General features: G+C 34.7%; 1 protein-coding gene across 24 annotated transcripts in view; it reads right to left on the bottom strand.

The window, feature by feature from the left end:
- Positions 1–18,778: 18,778 nt before the first annotated feature.
- The window catches only part of pHCl-1 (pH-sensitive chloride channel 1), a 106,384-nt gene continuing 103,432 nt past the window's right edge, over positions 18,779–21,730 (bottom strand). For 16 of the 24 annotated variants that reach the window (XM_069053306.1, XM_069053307.1, XM_069053305.1 and 13 more), the window contains one exon: positions 18,779–21,004. In XM_069053306.1, coding sequence (XP_068909407.1) covers positions 20,840–21,004 — 165 coding nt within the window. In that variant the 3' untranslated portion in view covers positions 18,779–20,839. The remainder of the gene's footprint in view (positions 21,005–21,730) is intronic. The other 8 variants (XM_069053309.1, XM_069053311.1, XM_069053317.1 and 5 more) reach the window with 1 other exon arrangement.

Below are 21,730 nucleotides of genomic sequence, written 5' to 3'. Positions count from 1 at the left end.
TGTACAACATCTCTTCGGTGCAGGCGACGTTTTTTTTTTTTTTTTTTCATTGTGTGGATGACAGACAATGCTTTTTTTTTCTTTATCCTCGAACGCTACACTTCCGGATTTGCAATTTTTCAAGTTCGTACATTGTCAAAGTGAAATCCGTTAATTCGATAATTAAATACATAGGCTGCTGCAGTTCCGGATATTTTAATCATTTTACGGAAATATTCAATAAAATTCTGGAAGTGCCGCGTTCACGAAGACAAAGTTAACATTAAATTATTATCAACAGGAATTTCGCTGAAACCCCATTCTTAAAATTATTAAATATGAAAGAAAATCGGGTGACCCCTAATTTAAAATATCCTTTCAATGGTTAATTATAAGAGAATGCATGTTTTTTGTAACAGCTATTGGCTCCCATTTGCTATTTAAATTCTTTAAAATGAGGGTTGCCAATTGCTTCCTAATGACATGTTAAGGTCAACTTTCTCATTAAAATATGTCTTCTAGAAAATAGAATTTGATCTGTCCGAAGATTGTTTTTCAAAAATTGTTTGTTGGCATTTTTTCGAAATTAATCCACCTTTTATGGGCGCACTATACATCCAACGATACTTTCAAGGAGTTCTTGTTTCTCAACAGTACCAATCTGTATCTAGGGGTTGCGCAACAAATTTCGAAAATATAATTTTATGTAAAATTTAATATTTTATAAATTGACGGAGAATGGGGTGTGGAACGTGTGCGGTGGAAGTCCTAAAATACTTTTCATTTTGTTCATGTCATCTCCAATTAGACAGTTTATAAGCGTAGTACAAAAATAAATCAACAATGCTACATCAACGGGAGTGGTAAGAATAGCGTAAACATCGGGAAAGGCTCCATTTCAAGCATTCCCACAGCGAAACAAAAAAATCGCGCGGGAAAGTTTTACAACTTCGGCGAAAACTGATCGTTTGATTTAATGACGCTGGCTATACAATATGCACTTATCAGGCCTGGAATGAAGATTACGTTTTTAAGATAAACAGAAAACACGATCTTAATATTACTTGAAGAGCCGATTCTATGCACTAATATTTTTGTCGAATTAATTTAATTAAAAATAAATAAATTAATCCAAACACATTAAAACACAATCTTGTCCGCGTTAATTATACAACTAGTAATACTTCTTATAATAATGAATTAATAATTAATTGAGAACGAAAGACCAACAATCCCACAATTTCAGAAGAATTGGGATAATATCAATACCAAACGAATAATTGCCAATGACTTAATCTTTAAATCACCTAGAGACTTGGCTCGTTATAAGGCTTTGCAATGCTGAAAATCTTGGTTACATGCAATACCTTCTCCTAATATTGGTACTCTTTTAGATAACACTTCCTTCCAAGTTTGTATTCGTTTAATATTGGGTTGTAATCTTTGTACACCTCATATTTGCAAATGCAATACGAAAGTTGACTAAATTGGCATCCACGGTCTAAGTTGTTCAAAAAGCAGTGGTAGATTTTCCAGACACACTGAAATTAATTCTATTATCAACTGGGCTTTGCCTTCTATTCATGTTAATTCAACTTTAGAACCAAACGGACTGTCTCGAGATGATGGAAAATGCCCAGATGGGATGACTTTAGTACCGTGGATTAAAGGGCAACCTTTGGTTTGGGACGTTACTGTTGTAAATACACTTGCAGATAGTTACGTTTTGAAAACTTCTGAAGTTTCAGGTTTTACAACTGAAATGGCTTGCAAACGCAAACATAGCAAATATAGTTCAATTATTTCATCACATTACGTATTTAAAGGTTTAACCTTTGAAACCTTAGACCCTTGGTGCAAAGAAGCCATCGATTTCATTAATGTCATCGGAATCCGCAAAGGTACTTTTGGGGAATTCGTATTCTTCAAAAGTACCTTTACGAGATATCAATTTTAAGGTTATGTTCTATTGGAAATGATGTTACAGAGTATGTTGGCCTTTCTGAACCTTTTTATAAAGACCTAATTATCTTGAAGACAAATTTGTCATTAAATTATTACCAATAGGAATCCCGCTGCAACCCCACTCGTAAAAATGTAAAATATGAAACGGAATCGGGTGACCCATCTAGTATTTGTGGAAATATTTTTATAACCGATTTTACTTGATTGGTGATTAAAAAATACTCAAAATTTCTTAAAATTATCCCATTCACAAACGAATAAAAAAGTCGGATTCCGAATCATTCTTCAATTCCCGCAAAGGTACTTTTGGGGAATTCCTGTTCCTCAAAAGTACCTTTACGTGATATCAATTTTAAGGTTACGTTCTATCTAAAATGATGTTACAGGCAATGCTGGTTTTTCTGAGCCTTTTTAAAAAGACCTAATTATTTTGAAGACAAGTTTGTCATTAAATTATTATCAATAGGAATCCCACTGCAACCTCATTCGTAAAAATGTAAAATATGAAACGGAATCGGGTGACCCCTCTAGTATTTGGCGAAATATTTTTATAACCGATTTTACTTGATTGGTGATTAAAAAATACTCAAAATTCCCTGAAATTATCCCAAACACAAATAAATAGAAAAGCCGGATTCCGAACCATTCTCCAATTCCCGCAAAGGTACTTTTGGGGAATTTGTGTTCCTCAAAAGTACCTTTACGTGATATGCGTTTTAGGAGTATGTTCAATTGGAAATGATGTTGCAGACTATGCTGGCCTTTCTGAACCTTTTTAAAAAGACCTAATTATTTTGAAGTCAAAGTTAACATTGAATTGTTATCAACAGGAATCCTGCTGCAACCCCACTCTTAAAAATGTAAAATATGAGACGGGATCGGGTGACCCCTCTAGTATTTTCCGAAATATTTTTACAACCGATTTTACTTGATTGGTGATTAAAAAATACTCAAAATTCCTTGAAATTATCCCAAACACAAATAAATAAAAAAGCCGGATTCCGAATCATTCTCCAATTCCCGCAAAGGTACTTTTGGGGAATTCGTGTTCCTCAAAAGTACCTTTACGTGATATGCGTTTTAGGAGTATGTTCAATTGGAAATGATGTTACAGATTATCCTGGCCCTTCTGAGCCTTTTTAAAAAGACCTAACTATTTTGAAGACAAAGTTGTCATTAAATTATTATCAATAGGAATCCCGCTGCAACCCCATTCGTAAATATGTGAAATATGAAACAGAATCGGATGACCCCTCTAGTTTTTGGCGAAATATTTTTATAACCGATTTTACTTGATTGGTGATTAAAAAATACTCAAAATTCCTTGAAATTATCCCAAACACAAATAAATAAAAAAGCCGGATTCCGAATCATTGTCCAATTCCCGCAAAGGTACTGTTGGGGAATTTGTGTTCCTCAAAAGTACCTTTACGTGATATGCGTTTTAGGGGTATGTTCAATTGGAAATGATGTTACAGACTATGCTGGCCTTTCAGAGCCTTTTTAAAAAGACCTAATTATTTTGAAGACAAATTTGTCATTAAATTATTACCAATAGGAATCCCGCTGCAACCCCACTCGTAAAAATGTAAAATATGAAACGGAATCGGGTGACCCATCTAGTATTTGTGGAAATATTTTTATAACCGATTTTACTTGATTGGTGATTAAAAAATACTCAAAATTTCTTAAAATTATCCGATTCACAAACGAATAAAAAAGTCGGATTCCGAATCATTCTTCAATTCCCGCAAAGGTACTTTTGGGGAATTCGTGTTCCTCAAAAGTACCTTTACGTGATATCAATTTTAAGGTTACGTTCTATCTAAAATGATGTTACAGGCAATGCTGGTTTTTCTGAGCCTTTTTAAAAAGACCTAATTATTTTGAAGACAAGTTTGTCATTAAATTATTATCAATAGGAATCCCACTGCAACCTCATTCGTAAAAATGTAAAATATGAAACGGAATCGGGTGACCCCTCTAGTATTTGGCGAAATATTTTTATAACCGATTTTACTTGATTGGTGATTAAAAAATACTCAAAATTCCTTGAAATTATCCCAAACACAAATAAATAAAAAAGCCGGATTCCGAATCATTCTCCAATTCCCGCAAAGGTACTTTTGGGGAATTTGTGTTCCTCAAAAGTACCTTTACGTGATATGCATTTTAGGAGTATGTTCAATTGGAAATGATGTTACAGATTATCCTGGCCCTTCTGAGCCTTTTTAAAAAGACCTAATTATTTTGAAGACAAAGTTGTCATTAAATTATTATCAATAGGGAACCACGCGCAACCCCATTCGTAAATATGTAAAATATGAAACGGAATCGGATGACCCCTCTGGTTTTTGGCGAAATATTTTTATAACCGATTTTACTTGATTGGTGATTAAAAAATACTCAAAATTCCTTGAAATTATCCCAAAAACAAATAAATAAAAAAGCCGGATTCCGAATCATTCTCCAATTCCCGCAAAGGTACTTTTGGGGAATTTGTGTTCCTCAAAAGTACCTTTACGTGATATGCGTTTTAGGAGTATGTTCAATTGGAAATGATGTTACAGACTATGCTGGCCTTTCTGAACCTTTTTAAAAAGACCTAATTATTTTGAAGTCAAAGTTAACATTGAATTGTTATCAACAGGAATCCTGCTGCAACCCCACTCCTAAAAATGTAAAATATGAAACGGAATCGGGTGACCCCACTAGTATTTGGCGAAATATTTTTACAACCCATTTTTCTTGACTGATGATTAAAAAATACTCAAAATTCCTTGAAATTCTCCCAATCACAAACGAATAAAGAAGCCGGATTCCGAATCATTCTTCAATTCTCGCAAAGGTACTTTTGGGGAATTTACGTTCTTCAAAAGTACCTTTACGTGATATCAATTTTATCGTAATCACAAACGAACAAAAAAGCCGGATTCCGAATCATTCTTCAATTCTCGCAAAGGTACTTTTGGGGAATTCGTGTTTTTCCAAAGTACCTTTACGTGGTGTCAATTTTGAGGTTATATAGGTATGTTCTACTGGAAATGATGTTACAGAGTAGGTATGTCCGCCTCTCTGAGTTTTTTATAAAGACCTAATTATTTTGAAGTCCAAGTTGACATTAAATTATTATCAACAGGAATGCCGCTGCAACCCCATTCTTAAAAATATTAAATATGACAGGGAATCGGGTGACCCTTTAGTATTTGAGAAATGTTTTTACAACGGATGTTAATTGATTAGTGAAAAGAAAAATACTTGAAATTATCCCAATCACAAACGAATTAAAAAGTCGGATTCCGAATCATTCTTCAATTCTCGCAAAGGTACTTTTGGGGAATTTATGTTCTTCAAAAGTACCTTTACGTCATATCAATTTTGAGGTTATATAGGTATGTTCTACTGGAAATGATGTTACAGAGTATGTCGGCCTCTCTGAGCCTTTTTAAAAAGACCTAATTATCTTGAAGGCAAAGTTGACATTAAATTATTATCAACAGTAATCCCGCAGTAACCCCATTTAAAAAAAATATTAAATATGAAATGGAATCGAGTGACTCTTCTAGTATTTGGCGAAATATTTTTTACATCCGATTTTACTTTATTAGTGATTATTAAACAGTACTAAAAATACTTGCAATTGTCCAAATCACAAACGAATTAAAAAGCACTGATTCCGAATATACCTTCGATTCTCGTAAAGGTACTTTTGGGGAATTCGTGTTCTTCAAAAGTATCTTTACGTGATATCAATTTTTTAAGGTTATGTTCTATTCGAAATGATGTTACATAAACATGAATTTATATTATTAAAAAAACAAATCTTGAAGACAAAATTGACCCTAAAATGATATTAGAAACTAAAAATTATAAATAGAAAATGGAGTCGACTAACCTTTCGTTTAAAAAGTCTTTTCAAAGTTTTTGATTCAAATCTTTTTTCTAAGTATAGACCACCTGGAGTCTCCTTGACATAGATTAAAGATTGCAAAAGTGGATAAAGTGTCTCTCAATAATTGAAATTTATTTTAATTCTTTACTTGCAATTTTTATTTTCTTAACAGTTTTCACAAAAATAATTTTTAATTTTACAAAATTTACAAAGGGAGTAGTTTTTTAAATAGTTGAACGCAAAACGACAAAAAAATATCCTTTCCCGTAAGGGAACAGAAACTCCTTGAAAGTATCATTAGATACAGTCAATGAAGATTATGTACCTAATGAAACTTTCAGGGAGTTTCTGTTTCTCAAAAGTGCCAATTCGTATGTAGGGGGTTGCGGCACAGATTAGTAAGCCAGTTATGAGGAAAACAAAATTTTTGATTAGCCATTAATGTTGTGACAGTTTTTAAGATGATCGCATCATTTTAAAAAACTTCTACGAGATTTTGGATTTTGAAAAAAAAAGTGGGGGGTGAAACTTGAAAAAAAGTTACTGTTTGTTCGTCATCTGAAATTAGACAGTTAAGGTTTGTAGTATTTTGCTTTTTTGTACATAAAAAAGTTTGGGGGTTGAAAAGGGGTGGGAGGGTATTTTCTTGTCACACTGTTAACATTAAAACTAAGAATTCTTAGTGTGAACAATCAATGCTAAAAAACAAAAAAATTATGGGAGCAAATTTACAAAAGGGGGTAGTTTTTCAAAGGGTTGAGCGTAAAACAACAAAAAAATATCATTGCCCTTGATAATAGAGTTTATGTATCTAATGATACTTTCAAGGAGTCACGGTTTCTCAAAAGTACCAATTCGTGTGTAGGGGGTTGCGGCACAGATTTGTAAATAAGCCAGTTATGAGCAAAACAAAATTTTTGATTAGCCATTAGTGTTGTGACAGTTTTTAAGATGATCACAACACTTTAAAAGTTTTACGACATTTAGGAATTGTGAAAGTAAACGCAGGAGGTGAGAATTAAAAAAAATACCGTTGATCATTATCCGAAATTATTTAAAGGCAGTTTTTTATTATGCCAAAATAAGGATTGAAAAGCTAATTTAGAGTAATAATAATAATTTATAAACATTTTGTCAATTAAAATAAGGGTTGAAAACGAGTTTTATGGCAATGAAATTGCTGTCCATATTTGAAAATAATTTCGTAATGTATTTCACCATCTAGGGGACAATAGTCTAGTTAAACTCATTACAGTGTCGATACAGTGTTAGTTCATGTAGTGGGCAGCACATCCCAATGAGATCTTGATACCTCAAAGGTACCTTTCCGTTGCATGGAATTTCGAGGAGCTCCTCGAAATTCCCAAATTCTCCTCGAAAGTACCATTCCGTGCTACAAATCTCCTCAAAAGTATCTTTCCCCATACATATATATATATATAACCTTAAACTGAAAACAACCTAACCTAATACAAAAAGAGTCAATTTCCTCTTGGGGAATTTACTTATCACCGAGGTACTGCCAACAAAATCACTAGATAGTCATAACCAACTCGGTCCCAAAAAATCGTGAATGCCTAATAGTCGTTGATCAAAATAAAATGGGACAAAGCAAATTTCCATTGTGTAATTCGATATTTTTGTGAAATCCGTCAAAAATAAATTACTCCCTAGGATTTATGGATATTCGTTACTAGGTTGCCATAAATTTAGTTAGGTTGGAGGCTATGTGGTTTCTGGTGACAAACAAAAGATATCGTAACCGTAACGCTCGCTAAATGGCAGATGTTTTTTCGTTCCACAATCAATTTTGGTTTCTGGCGGCATATTTGGCAAATTTTAAATTTACCATCAAAGCTTCATTTTTGTAATAGCATAAACATAACCGGCATAACTAAAAATGTTTTTAATGTCGTCTCAAGTTAAAAAATTCAGTCAGTACGAATTACGAGACAAAAAACACCAGTATTTTTCAATTGTTTCATTGCCAACAGACTCATTGTTGGTCACGCTGTAGTTACACACAACATGAAAAACGTTATTTCCCTGCAAGTTCGAATTCTAGGGAGTAACACACAATAGTTATTTACATAATTAGTGGGATAATAAAAGCAATATTACAGGACTCGAGTGTGAAGATTGCAGATGACGAGGGCGTTAGCCCGAGTTCATCTGTAATCACACGAGTTTCCTGTAATATGCTTTAGCCCACATGTTATGTACAAAATTTTATCTAAGACCGCCCCAAATTAAAAAAATAAATCTTATCTATTAATTTTCGCCAGTGAAATAAATGAGTTTCATTACCGCACTCAGTGGGATAAGAATGTACTTATCCCATTGAGTGAGGTAATGAAACTCATTTATCCCACTGAGTGCGGTAATGAAAATCATTACCTCACTGAGTGAGATAATGAAAATGCGTGAGGTAATGAAGTCCTTATCCCACTCAAAATTAGTGGGATAAGTATCATTTATGCTACGGGATTAGATAAAGTTAGTTATAAGTTATAACATAAGGCCAGTCACAAAGAAAATCATATCGAATCATAGGCCGTCATTCAGAATAGAACGGTGTCTATTTTCATGTGAGTTTTTGAATGATTGTCGATAATATCATGAATCTACTTAACTCACATTTGAGTTTTGAGGTTATACCAAAATTCGCGGAACAACTCATTGGGTCAATGTCAACTCATGTTAGAAAATAATGAGAAAAATAATTTAAAAAATTCTATACCTACCTCTTAGATTTGAAGATATGGGGGCTCAAAAGGTGCAGATTTGATTTCATTTATTTTAAATATTAAAAAAGATTTTTTCTACTTCGGTGTCACAATGAGCATTTTCTTGTTCGACACTGTCAGAATTTGAGAATTTTCTCCTATGTGAACGGATTTTGATAAATATCACCACTTGTCAAAACGAAACGTCAAGCTAATTTTAAAGATTTTAAGCGATTCGGAGCCTTTAAGGGGCTCGTCGAACAAAAAAACGTTGTATTCAACTCGTTCGTAGGTCAATTGGGCTTTTTTGGCACTCGTAGGCCTTTAAAACGCTCGTTTCACTCGCGTTTTAAACTGGCCCACTCGTGCCAAAAAACCCCAATTTACACAAGAACTCGTCAAATAAACTACTATTGTGACACCGAAAACAGTTTCACAAAGATCAATTTTATAGCATCGTTTCTAGTGGTAATTGAATTTGGGATTGGTATTGAAAGTAAATTTCAGTGTTAAATGTGATGTCATTTGAACCTGAATTCATGTTTTGGATCAAAATCAACTATTAAGGGGGTAGATTACACAGGAGAACACTGATTCTGCGGCGTGGATTTTGAAAGTCGATATTGGGTAATTTTAATCTTGTGAATACGAATAGTCCATCATATCGGCCGAATTGACTCTAATTTTTGAGATAAAGGCAACCCTCTTATGATGAACATAGAATAAAATAAAAATATTGGATATGTTTTAAAACTTTAATTTTACAACGGCAGCAGCGTTATAAATAATAATTTAAATAGAATTAATTTAAATAAACAACAAAAGCAAGCATATCTTTTAGATATAGCTGTTCCAAATTCACACAATATAACACAGACATACAGGGCAAGTCACATAAGGCTTATTTCTTAATTTATTTTGTACGCAACCAAAAATACTAATGACGCTGACTACTTGATACCATTTATAATGTGATTTAATTTAGTAATCAACGTAGGTATGTAATTTGGCTAAAAATGTCACAATGACGTTTTCCTGTTCTGATTAATGAAATCAAAAATTAAATTCATCAACTGTCATTTTGACATTTTTAGCCAAATTACATACCTACGTGGATTACTAAATAAAATCACATTATAAATGGTATCAAGTGGTCAGCGTAATTAGTATTCTTGGTTGCCTACAAAATAAATTCAGAAATAAACCTTATGTGACTTGCCCTGTATAATACAAAAATTAATAAATATTTAGAACTCTCTGTTGCTATGAGAAATCTTTGGTGTTTAGAAAAAATTTCGATTTTACCATTTATAATTTCAGCAACAGGAATAGTACCGCAATCTCTTTTTAAAAATTTAAAAATTTTGGACTTAGAGAACACATTGGTGGTTGAAATTCAAAAAGGTATATTACTATACTCATGTCACATCGTGAGGAAATTCCTTAACATTGACACAGAACATAAAACACAAAAAAGTCAAAATGTGGAGGCCAGACGCCGGTAATTATGTTGACAAGCACTGCACTATTACTTGATAGTATTATCCGCTCCCATTTGAAAAAATTTTTTTGACAGTTTACCCTTGAAGCCCATAGGGCTGTACTCGAATTTATTAGGCCATTTTGTAGCCTATTAACAACCATTTAATTTGGTGTATAGATAATTAAAATCTTCCGATAAATAAGGGAGCTACGGACTCGTCTTTTTTTTTGGGGACACCCTGAATTAAAAAAATTAAATGAATATAGCCGAAGTAGAAAAAATAGCATGTTACACTTGTTGCACAAGACATGTTGTCGAACTCGTTCCTTTAGAACACTCCTCACTGCGTTCGTCGTGTTCTAAACCCTCGCATTCGGCAATAGACAACTCGTATAACAATATACTATTAACCATTTGTCTTTACTAGTCAGTGGCATAATAATTCTGAACGATTGTGATCACTGATCAGGTTTGCAATTATTTTCTTCATTATTTCCACCATTTAAGCATCATTATTTTGACTTTTAAGTGAGTTGGTATAAAATTTGTTCTATCTACATTTTTACTTGCTGACGGTCGGATCGTCTATTTTCCCATTTAAAACAATATAAAAAAAAATTGTTTCACAGTCTAGGACTGGTTTACAAATCTATGAGGGGCATGATGACCAACTCAATAGACCGGGACCAATGGCTTAACGTGACTTGCGAATCACGAGATAAAATATAGCTTTTTTTTTTAAATTTCGCCCTTGTCGGAATCGAACCCGCAACCCTCGCGTCCCTGAGCCGAAACGGACTTCCTGAGGCTATATTCTGCCTAAGGGTTTTTTTAGAGTTCGTGAACCAGAATGGTTTGACGTTAATTTTCTTCCAAATCGTTAAATCTAACTATCACTCAAAACGCTGTCGCTAGCTTGTGACAATCTAAGCGATCTCTAAGCTATTGAATCAATTTACAGAATACGAAATATAAAAAAACTCACTAAATACCGACCGACTTTGTTTTACCGATGTAGTCAGCTAGCGATATGCGATACAGAATCGACCTAATTGTGTTTTGGTATTTAAAAATTAAATCAAGAATCCAAGAAGGTATTCTATTAGTTTGAAAGGTGTATCTGTCATTGCATTTTTCGTTCATATTGAGAATTGGATAGTGTTTTCGAATGATGACAGAACCAATATGATCCTACTTACCCATTACTTTTGTGATTTGTAATTGCTTATAAATGTTATTAAATCATACTTTGTTGAGAGAGGTATTTTTCTGTCAGAACTTAACATTCATTTTTCATATTTTATAGTTTTGTGAAATCATGTTTCATTATAAAAAAAAAGATTAAGGGCCGATTGCACCAACGCCAGTTAAAGTTAACTATAGGTTAAAATGCTTCCTTACTTTAGTTACCTATTGTTATAACAATGTTTTCGTATATTTTATCTGTAGTTAAATTTAACTCATGTTGGTGCAACCGGCCCCTAATCATATGTAATCAAAATTTTTTTTTTAATTCATATTAAAATTGTTTTTTGTTCGACACTGTCAAAATTTGAGAATTTTCTCCTGTGTGACCGGATTTTGATAAATTTGACAACTTGTCAAAACGAAACGTCAAGCTGATTTTAAAGATTTTTAGCGATTTGGAGCCTTTAAGGGGCTCGTCGAACAAAAAAACGTTGTATTCAACTCGTTTTTGTGTAATTTGGGCTTTTTTTGGCACTCGTGGACCTTTAAAACTCTCGTTGCACTCGAGTTTTAAACTGGTCCACTCATGCCAAAAAAAGCCAAAATTACACACGAACTCGTTAAATAAATAACTATTAAACAAAATAGATAATTACTTTTCAATACTTCCACTTGTCACAAATTTATCAGCTACTTTTTCAGCATATTTGTTTCGCCGATGTTTTCATCCGGAAATTTTCTTAGGATACCATTTCGGTAATGCGGGTAATGTCACATCATTATGAACGTGTTTTGTTCTAGTATTAAAACCATTGCAGTTTCCTGAAAATATTGCTTACTTATAACTTTCTTCTGGGTTCCGAATAATACATTTCTTACCTTTACGACTTCATAACTTGTGTTTTAGTAAAACTGACGCGAGTTTCGACGGCGAAGCTGTCATCATCAGAGCGACGATTCATAAACTAACTTTAGTTTAGTGATAAAATGTATTTGATATAACGGAATCAATAAAGTGCTAGTTGTGTAATGCATCAGTGATATGTCAGGCATTTTGTGAACAAATCTCACAAATCATTATTTCAAGTTAGGCAATACTAGGTTTCGTTTATCGTAATTGTAACAAGATGGGTTTTTATCTGCCAAGAGGTTTATAACCATCAAATAGTCTTGAACAGTTTCGATTATACAAGGTGTGGCACAACTCACGCCCCAGAGGAAACTGACTTCTGCCGACAGCAATGGTTGTCATCGTATAGCCCGCAACTACAGGGTCTCCCAAAAATTGGGTACTAACGGTGCATTGCGGTGTAGAAGAAATTACAGTAAACGCCAGAAAAATGTTAAAAAAATTCTATTGGACTTATTTGCTAATTAGGCGGTCTTTAAAAGTGGCATTTAACAGGTCAATTATTTTGAAATACGCTGCCGCTCAAAAAATTCCGGACACTTTTTTAAATTTAAAGTACTTAATTTATTTTTTGCGAAAATTTAAGTCAAGTAATCAATTAACTAATGCTTTAGCAGGGTTTTTAAAGAAACAACACCAGCATTAAGTCATTTCCCCACTTTATGCGTATCTAAAACTATTCATTTACAAAGTTGCTTTATGTTTGGATTGTGGTTTTTTTTATCAAAGCTACATTTCAGATGACAGATTTAACTCATTTGTGTACCATGTTACCTGAAATTGCTGCCCAAATTGTAGCTTTAAACAACGATGGCCGAAGAGTGAGGTACATTGCACAACACCTCAATATACCGCGAAATATTGTGCAAGACATACTCTCTCGGTTCCGTGAAACACATGGATACACGAGAAGGCCCGCATCTGGTCGTAGTCGGACAAACTGATCGAGATTACCTTTTTCTGTGTCTTTCTGTGTTGCTGGACAATTAGTAGATGCTCGTGGAGTTATGATTTCAGTCCCAACTGTCCCAAAGAGACTGAAGGAAAGAGGTTTGTCTGCGAAAACACCACCTACAGGCCCTAGATTAACGGTAGAACATCGAAGAGCACGACTTGAGTTTGCACACCAGTATGTGAAGTGGGGCGACAACGAATGGAAGAACGTGCTCTTTACGGATGAATCTAGATTTAGTCCTAGATCACCAGGGGGTCGTGAGAAGGCGTGGCAAAGACCAGGGGAGCGATACAGTCAATGCTGCATATCTCCCAGAACTAGATATGAGGCGGTATAATGATCTGGGCTGGTATATCTTTTGAGGCCCACACCGATTTGGTGTTTGTCGATAACGGCGCAATGACGGCACATAGGTACATCCTGGAATGTATAGAACCTTATGTGGTTCCCAATGCGCCATTTATTGGCGATAATTTTCTTTTTATGGATAACAATACTCGCCCGCACATGGCGAGAATTGTCGTTCGATATTTGGAACAAGTTGGTATACGACGTCTTCCGTGGTCAGCCAATAGTCCCGACTTGAATCCAATAGAGCTCGTCTGGGATTTTCTTGCCAAAAGAGTGAGACGTCGCCAACCCCGATCGGACACGTTGAATGGCTTAAGAGTGGCTCTGCAGGAAGAATGGGCTCAAATACCTCAAGATTACATTGCCACTCACATTCAAAGCATACCAAATCGTTTAAGAGACGTTATAAGAGTTCGAGGTGGTAACACCCGTTATTAATGTTGAATTAGTAGTGTTATTTTAGGTCTTCATTGCATGTTAATTTATTAAATATTCCATTATTTTTGTTAATTTATCTTTTCTGCATTTTGTTTTTTCATTCCAAAGATGGTATTCCTTATTTAAGCACAATTTAAGAGATTTCATGATTTTTCATATATCACAACAACAATTTTGTAGGAATTTTTTGAACGGCAGTATGTATGTATGAAATTGTCATGACAGCTACGTCTAATCGTACATATTACCACAAAGTACAAGATCACTCACTACCAATATCTAATCCTGCGTAATAGAGAATTTAGAAGCTTTGGAAATCGAAAAAATTATTTCAAATCCTCTACGGCTACGGTAACATTGCAAGGTAATAATGTATGAATATATCTTTGTTTACATTGTAATATCGTTAATAATAATAATAAAAATAATTAATTTTATTCTCGTATCCCACCTCCACCCGGCGGCACGGCAATTTTGCCGGAGTACATACACTATTACGGATATTACTATCAAGTAAAGCTCGATTTATAGATTGACGTCCGTACGTACGACGCAACCGCTGACGCTACCGCCGGGACATGAACCAGCGGAAACGAATTGGACCGTTTATAAATCGACGTATACGTTTTCCGTAAACGTCGTCCCGTAAGCGTACGCGAGAAAGTTGGCCATGTTTCAACTTTGGCGTCAACGTCTTGCGTCAGCAGTTCAATTCGACCAATCACAAGCCAGAAACTGCACACAACCGGACCTGCGTACTCACAAACAGAAGTTGACAGATGACAGAAGTGTTTTTTTTGGTCGTTGGTCGTGTTATAGGCGTTTTCCACCGTCTTGTCCTTCTTATGTTTGTTCCAGCAAAATGAGCTGCACCTAATCGACAATTATTCAGATCAAAGAAGGGGTTGAAACCTTGACCGTGTGTTGACAGGGATGGAAGTATTTCTGGTTGCGTATACCCGTTACAATTTAAATTTCGATTTTTTTTCTGAATCTCGGCCAAACAGGCAATAGCGCTGTATGTCTATTCTTCGTTATTGAAAACACCATTACGAAAGTAAAATTAATCTTTTAAGTCCTGAAGTAGTGACAGTTATTTGACGTTTATTAGCTGAGTTAGCAAAGATACGAAAAATCTGACACTGTCAAAGTCATAACCGCCCGTTATCTAAGTAATTGTTGATTGCACCGTATGAGCAAACTTGTAGCTGCTACGAGTAATAATAATTAATAAACAATAAATAACAAATTTGTGTCTTGGGCGGCCATCACTGATTTTTTGACTTTTGCGCTTGCGTACCGAATGCGACAGGCCAATTTATAAAATGGTCTGTCGTCGACTATGACACGTCAACGTCAGCGGTACCGTCAACGTTTGCGTCATACGTACGGACGTCAATCTATAAATCAAGCTTAATAGTGCAGTGCTTATCAACATAATTACCGGCGTCTCGCCTCCGCATTTTGACTTCGTTGTGTATTATGTTCTGTGTCAATGTTAAGGAACTTCCTCACGATGTGACATGAGTATAATAATATACCTTTTTGAATTTCAACTACCTATGTGTTATCTAAATCCAGAATTTTTAAATTTTTAAAAAGAGATTGCGGTACTATTCCTGTTGCTGAAATTACAAGTGGTAAAATCGAATTTTTTTCTAAACACCAAAGATTTCTCATAGCAACGGAGAGCTCTAAATATTTATTAATTTTTGTGTTATATGTATGTCTGTGTTATATTATGTGAATTTGGAACAGCTATATCTAAAAGATATGCTTGCTTTTGTTGTTTATTTAAAATTATAAATGCGTCAACTGTTTATTTATTGTATAAAAAGTATCAATTAATTGTTTATACTATTACAAAAATTAATAACATAATTACATAAACATTTTTGTTTTATAATACAAAAATTTCCGATAATATTGCGGAATCTGGAAAAGTGCCCCGAATGCTTGCAGCGTTTCCACGTTGAATGGCAAGGGAAATCCTCTCGAAAAGGAATTTCTTTGATTTTGAATCGCCTGATTCCGCGATAAGTCGGTTTCCGATGACATTAATGAAATCGATGGCTTCTTTGCATATATAATATAAATATATTATATAAATTATATAATAATTTAATTATATTATAAATTGTATAATAATTTAAAATAAAAATAATTAATTTTTTTGTCGGAAACATTTTTTCCATATTTTTTTCATGTACATTAAAACATCCTCGATAAGGTAGTAAGTAGTTTGTACGCCATTTTTGGGACAGCCTGTATATTAATACAAATTTATTATTGAGCGGAAGTCGTAAATCAAACAACAAATGGTGGTTCTAAAAAGAACCGAGTTTAACAGAATGAAAGCAAATAATAAAGCGAAACACAAACAAAACTCAAAAAAAGAAGAATTAAAGGAGATGCTCAAAATGTCCACCATTCATTTCGAGACATAGTTGTGCACGCCGTAATTTAGAGGCCCTGACCATTTCAGGTGTAATTGTTCCAAAAGCTTCTTGTAATCTGTTTCGAAGATCCTCCTCGTTATGCATGGGTCGGTTGTAAATGACGTTTTTCACTTGCCCCCATAAGAAAAAAATCCAGAGGATTGAAGTCCGGAGATCGTGCAGGCCAGTGGCGTAGACCACCTCGTCCGATCCAGCGATTAGGATATATTTAATTTAAAATACCTTGCACATTACGCCTGAAATTGGGTGTTGCCCCGTCATGTTGGAACCACTGATTTATGAGAAAAATCAATGGAACATCTTCAAGTAAATGAGGCAGTTCCATGTTTAAAAAGTTTGCATACACTGCTCCTGTTAAACGCATAGGGAATTCAAAAGGTCAGATCTGAAAATAAAGAATACCTAAAGAAGCTTTCTTTATTTTTTACAATCTTGACTTACCATTGAATCTCCCACTAGTTCTGACCACAAATTTACGGAAAATCGACGCTGAAATGCACGCGGATAAGTAGCCCTTGGATTATCGTACGACCAGACATGCAAATTTCGAGGGTTGAAACATCCCTGACGACCAAAACTTGATTAGTCCGAAAACAAGATCCGCGAAATAAAATTTTCATCTTCTGCCTCTTTATTAAGCAACCAAACACAAAAATTTCTTCGAACAGGGTAATCTTCTAGTTCGAGGTGTTGCACACGACTATAGTGGAAAGAGGATGACTGTTCTCGTTCAAAACGCGATGTACCGATCTGCTGGAGATATCTAACTCTTGGGCAATTTCTCTTATACTCCTAGTATCATCTTCCTCAACGAAATTCAGTATTGCTTTTGCATTAGGCAAGGTTCGTGCCGTTCGTACATGTCCGCCAATTTCATTCCGATTTGGCAAAACATTCCCTGTTTCTTGAGCCCTACCAAGTACTCTCAAAATTGTTTTGTGGTCAGGAGAAGGTCGCTCAGGGAAACGATCAGAGAAAACTCATGCTGCCTCCCTAGCGTTCCGCCCGCATTTTCCAAAGATAATAATCAATATCTCAACATAAGCGGCAGCTCAATACATTTCGGCAAAGTTTTGCAACACGATTTCAGATTTTGATAAAACACAATGACAATGTTTAAATTGTCAAGATGACACAAACGTCTGTCAAAAAAAGCAGTGGTCCAATTGATTATAAAAAGTTTCGCGCGGGTCGGTAATGCTCGATTGCGTAGCGACCAATTAAGTCCTCGATGGTATTCTCGTCTGATTGGCCAATTTCGCAATGTCTTTTCTCGCTTATTTTGAGAGTAAAAAAAATATAGTTCTTAATTTACATTTCAGCGTAATCCCACGAATTTGCCAGTCTTCTGTGGGGCGTCAGTTCTGCCATTCCCTGTATGTGGCTGGAGTCCGAAGAATCTTTAATTCCATCTTTGTTCAGGATCCTCCAAAATATTAAGTATCAATTGTCTTCGTTTTCTAAGGCGAATATCATATTTTCTTTCCAAAACCGATAAGAGGAATTACCTTATACAGGCTATTTCACAAGTGATAATGAACCCGACGGAATAGAAAATGCAACCCACAATACATCAGTAGAAAGAACCGGATATTTATCGCCTCCATGTCCAGGTTTACGTCTCAGTGTATTGTGGGTTGCATTTTCTATTCCGCCGGGCTCATTATCACTCGTGAATTACCCTGTACACTAATTTTACAAGCCTTTGAATTTAGAAATGCATTTTGGACAGTGTTCAACGATGATCTATAATATTATATCTTGCTGCAGTGGAGAAATTTTTTACGTGTCAATAAAGTGTCAAAAAATTGAGAAAAAAATGACAATTAATGTCATCTAACATGATGATATGTTAATGATATTTACGACTGTTTTACAATGGAGCATTTTCGATTGCTTCAAAGAAAGACCTTGACGACCAAAATTTATTGCTCGCGACTGTACAGTTAATTTCAAAATGATCGAGTACACCTCAAAAATCAAGAAGTCGATTTATTACAGTTTTTTCCACATGTAAAGATCCCTTTTGAAATTTGAGCGTCATATTTTTTATATAGGTTAGGTAAGTTTGACAACATAAAATGTCGCTGATACTTTTGAACACCATAACATTGTCTGTTGTATTCTCTGCACGGTGTTCTTCGCGATGTTATAATACTGTGCTACCCTCCGGATCGACTACCCTTCTTCTAATTTGGAAAGAATGATCACTTTCGCGTTTTTGGTTAGATTGGGCATTTTGTTTGTCAAAATTGGCATTGATCATTGACAAAAAATGTAAGTGCATTTCACACTGTAGAAAATTAGGTGTACTCTATAATTTCGAAATTAACTGTACCTATGTATTTATTTAATCTAATCCAAAATTCAACATGTCATTGCTATTGAATGGTACTTAATTCCTAGGTGAGAATAAAGACTAGTTTGTTGCAGATGAAAATATTTATTGTATAATGTAACGAATTAGAACATACATTGTGTTTTAATTTAAAATTCGATGTATGTACATTATAGGAAATATGTACAATAAAGTCGAGTCAACATTAGCTACAAAATTTATTTTGAGGGTTTCTTTTTTGTTGATAACAGGATTAAATGATTATGGTGCATTATAGTGAAGGCAATAAAGCCAAAGGTCTAACAATGTTGGCTCTAACGGTACAGAATGGTAAAATCTGACTATATAGATAGATGAGGTCACTTTAAAGCCGCTGTTAGCTGTGGCAATGGCTATTTGAAAAACAAAATCGGAAAACAGCATATTCCATAAAAATGATAATCGCCATCGGTAACATCGTATGGAATATGATGGGCAACATTTGAGCATGGAATTTTTTTTTAGAATTTCATTTTGTAAAATTACGACAGTTAGACTATGTACAGAATAGATAGAGGAAAACGGTGCATTTCTTAAAAGTCGTGAAGTCACACAAAATTCCATGCTAACAGGAAAATCAGAAATTGAACAACTTTCATTTGGGAAAAGCAGAAATGATAAAAAAAACTGTCTACTAGGAGCCGAAAGGTCATTAGTGGATAACCAGTTCTCGGCACGGAAGTGATTCTCTCTTAATTACCTTTGGGCGTTGTCAACAATGAATGACTAGAATATCTTGTAATAATTAGATAATTATTAAAATTGGTTCAAAGCTGTTCAGTCTGTCATCACAGTGTCTGCTCTATCGTGCATGTTGGCATGCTACGTACTATTCTAATCGATTACGATTATAAATACTTAGATTACAAAACACAATTTTTGATCCTTATATTATTTACAATATACATTGAAATTCATCGAGTCGACGTTAAATAAATAAATAAACTTCCGGATAGAACTAGATAATAATAGACAACAAAAAATTCAACAATAATCACTTTCTATCCATTATACAAAACTGAGCTTTTTGCATTATAAAATCTCTTGGAATGTGAATTAAATTCATTGAAAATGGACAACTGCCAAAATCGATAACACACCATTAAATATTTTATTTGAAATGTCCTCACTTGTCTTAACAAAACATTCAACAACCCGTCAGTTACGACATATAAATAAAAGAATCTGTTCTCGATTAAAACTAACATTTAATATAAGACAGCAGTGTGAAATGTAAGTGGCTTAGAATGTAATCCAACTTTCAATACGGCGTGTCCGAATAACATACAAATTAGGACACCCTGTACAAGTGCTGAAATTTTCAGGTACGCTTTACACAAATATCAATAATCACAGAGGTGGTATGCAACACATTTAAATTGCAATTAAATTAATAATAATTATGCTTAAAATGGCACGAATTTTTTGGTCACAGTTGGTAGTAAGATTCCAGTACACGTGGTTGCCGATTTGGTCCATAATCATAACGATTATTGCTATTTTTGATTCTGATCTTTTTAAACTTACAACTGCAGATTTTTCGGTACGGAGGGGTAATGTGTGTACCAGAGGTAAGCATGAAATTAACTAAATGTTGCTTAATACGTTAATAATATATAAAAATATGAATCCTCGACCCGTTCCTGATGTAATCTCCACAAATAATGGTGCATTCTGATGAACGTTATAATTGTTGTATGTCTCTAAACATTAACGAACAGTTCAACTATTTAAATAACAAAACTCACCGCGTCGTGTAATATCACAATATGTAATGCACAAATTGATTGAAAAAATGTGTGTAATGTGTGTGTGTGTGGTGTATCGTGTGTGTAAGTGAGTGTGTGTATCTGTATACATTACAATTATCTGTCAAAATATCAATGATTCTCAAATATACTATGTACAGTGCTTTTGCAGCTACACGTTTTGCGAACCTTCATGTTATAAATTGCAACAAATTGTTATAGTAGAAGTAGATAAATATAATTATGAAATCAACCACACTAAGTCGTCAGCACAGTTCTCCATATTCTTCCTGATCACACTGTATTTTAAAATGCTTGATATGTACCTCGTATTAATGTCACACGTCCTTCCGCGATCGTTGCCCATTTCATGTGTGCTCGTCAGAGTGGGTGTAACTGCTGTAGTGGTAGAAGAAGAATATTAAAAAAACTGCAAAGGCGGTCGGGAAAGTAATCCGAGCTATAACGTCTATAGTCTTTGCCACTCGTATCGGATGCGGAGGTTCCTTTTTTCGCACCTGCAATAAACAAGACTACTCCAGGTTAGACTATTGTGGAGAGAAATCTGACGACACAAAGCTCTAGTGCTAGCAAGCCCTTCGCAATTGCAACGGCCCTTTCCGTGGACACGCGACTTTTCACTTACTCAACTTATCGCACCTTCGCGTGTGCAGTCGAAGCCACCGAAAATTATAACATTGCGAGATGGATTAGAAAACTTTCGACGAGCATGAAAGAAATTTTTGCACGACGCGAGCTTGTGGATTTTTCATTTTCATTAAGCGATTCTTGTTATCTTTACTTATTAGCGAAACAGCGGCCGTCACACTTTCGATCTTTATTACATTACAATAATCGGATTTTGCAAGTTGTTTGACGTTTGCCTAAACCGATAAGAAAATTCCTTGCGGATGAAATCCATATCGTTGAGTTTCTAGTTCGTTACTCAACCAAAAAATCATCGCTATTCCGCAGGATTGAAGGCGAAACACTCTCCCCCCAAAACTACCAAGTTCTTATCTCTTGTATTATTTGATGCGAATGTTGGCAAAGTTACGTAGAGACAGGTCCCGTATATCGGATATCTTTCACATTTTCGAAAGTTCGAATGTACTTTAATAAGCAACAGATGCGAGGTACGCGTCATCTTATCTGAAATTAATTGACACAATTTGGAACTCAGTTGTGTATCAACATTTTTGTTTAATAGTTATTTGTATATCAAGGCCGCGAAACCATTCTTTAACGTACCGAGAGAA

The sequence above is a fragment of the Tenebrio molitor genome, chromosome 7 (genome assembly GCF_963966145.1).
Source record: "Tenebrio molitor chromosome 7, icTenMoli1.1, whole genome shotgun sequence".
NCBI classification, from domain to species: Eukaryota; Metazoa; Arthropoda; class Insecta; order Coleoptera; family Tenebrionidae; genus Tenebrio; species Tenebrio molitor.
The sequence above is the reverse complement of the archived record's forward strand: the minus strand, read 5'-3'. Positions and strand labels throughout refer to the sequence as shown.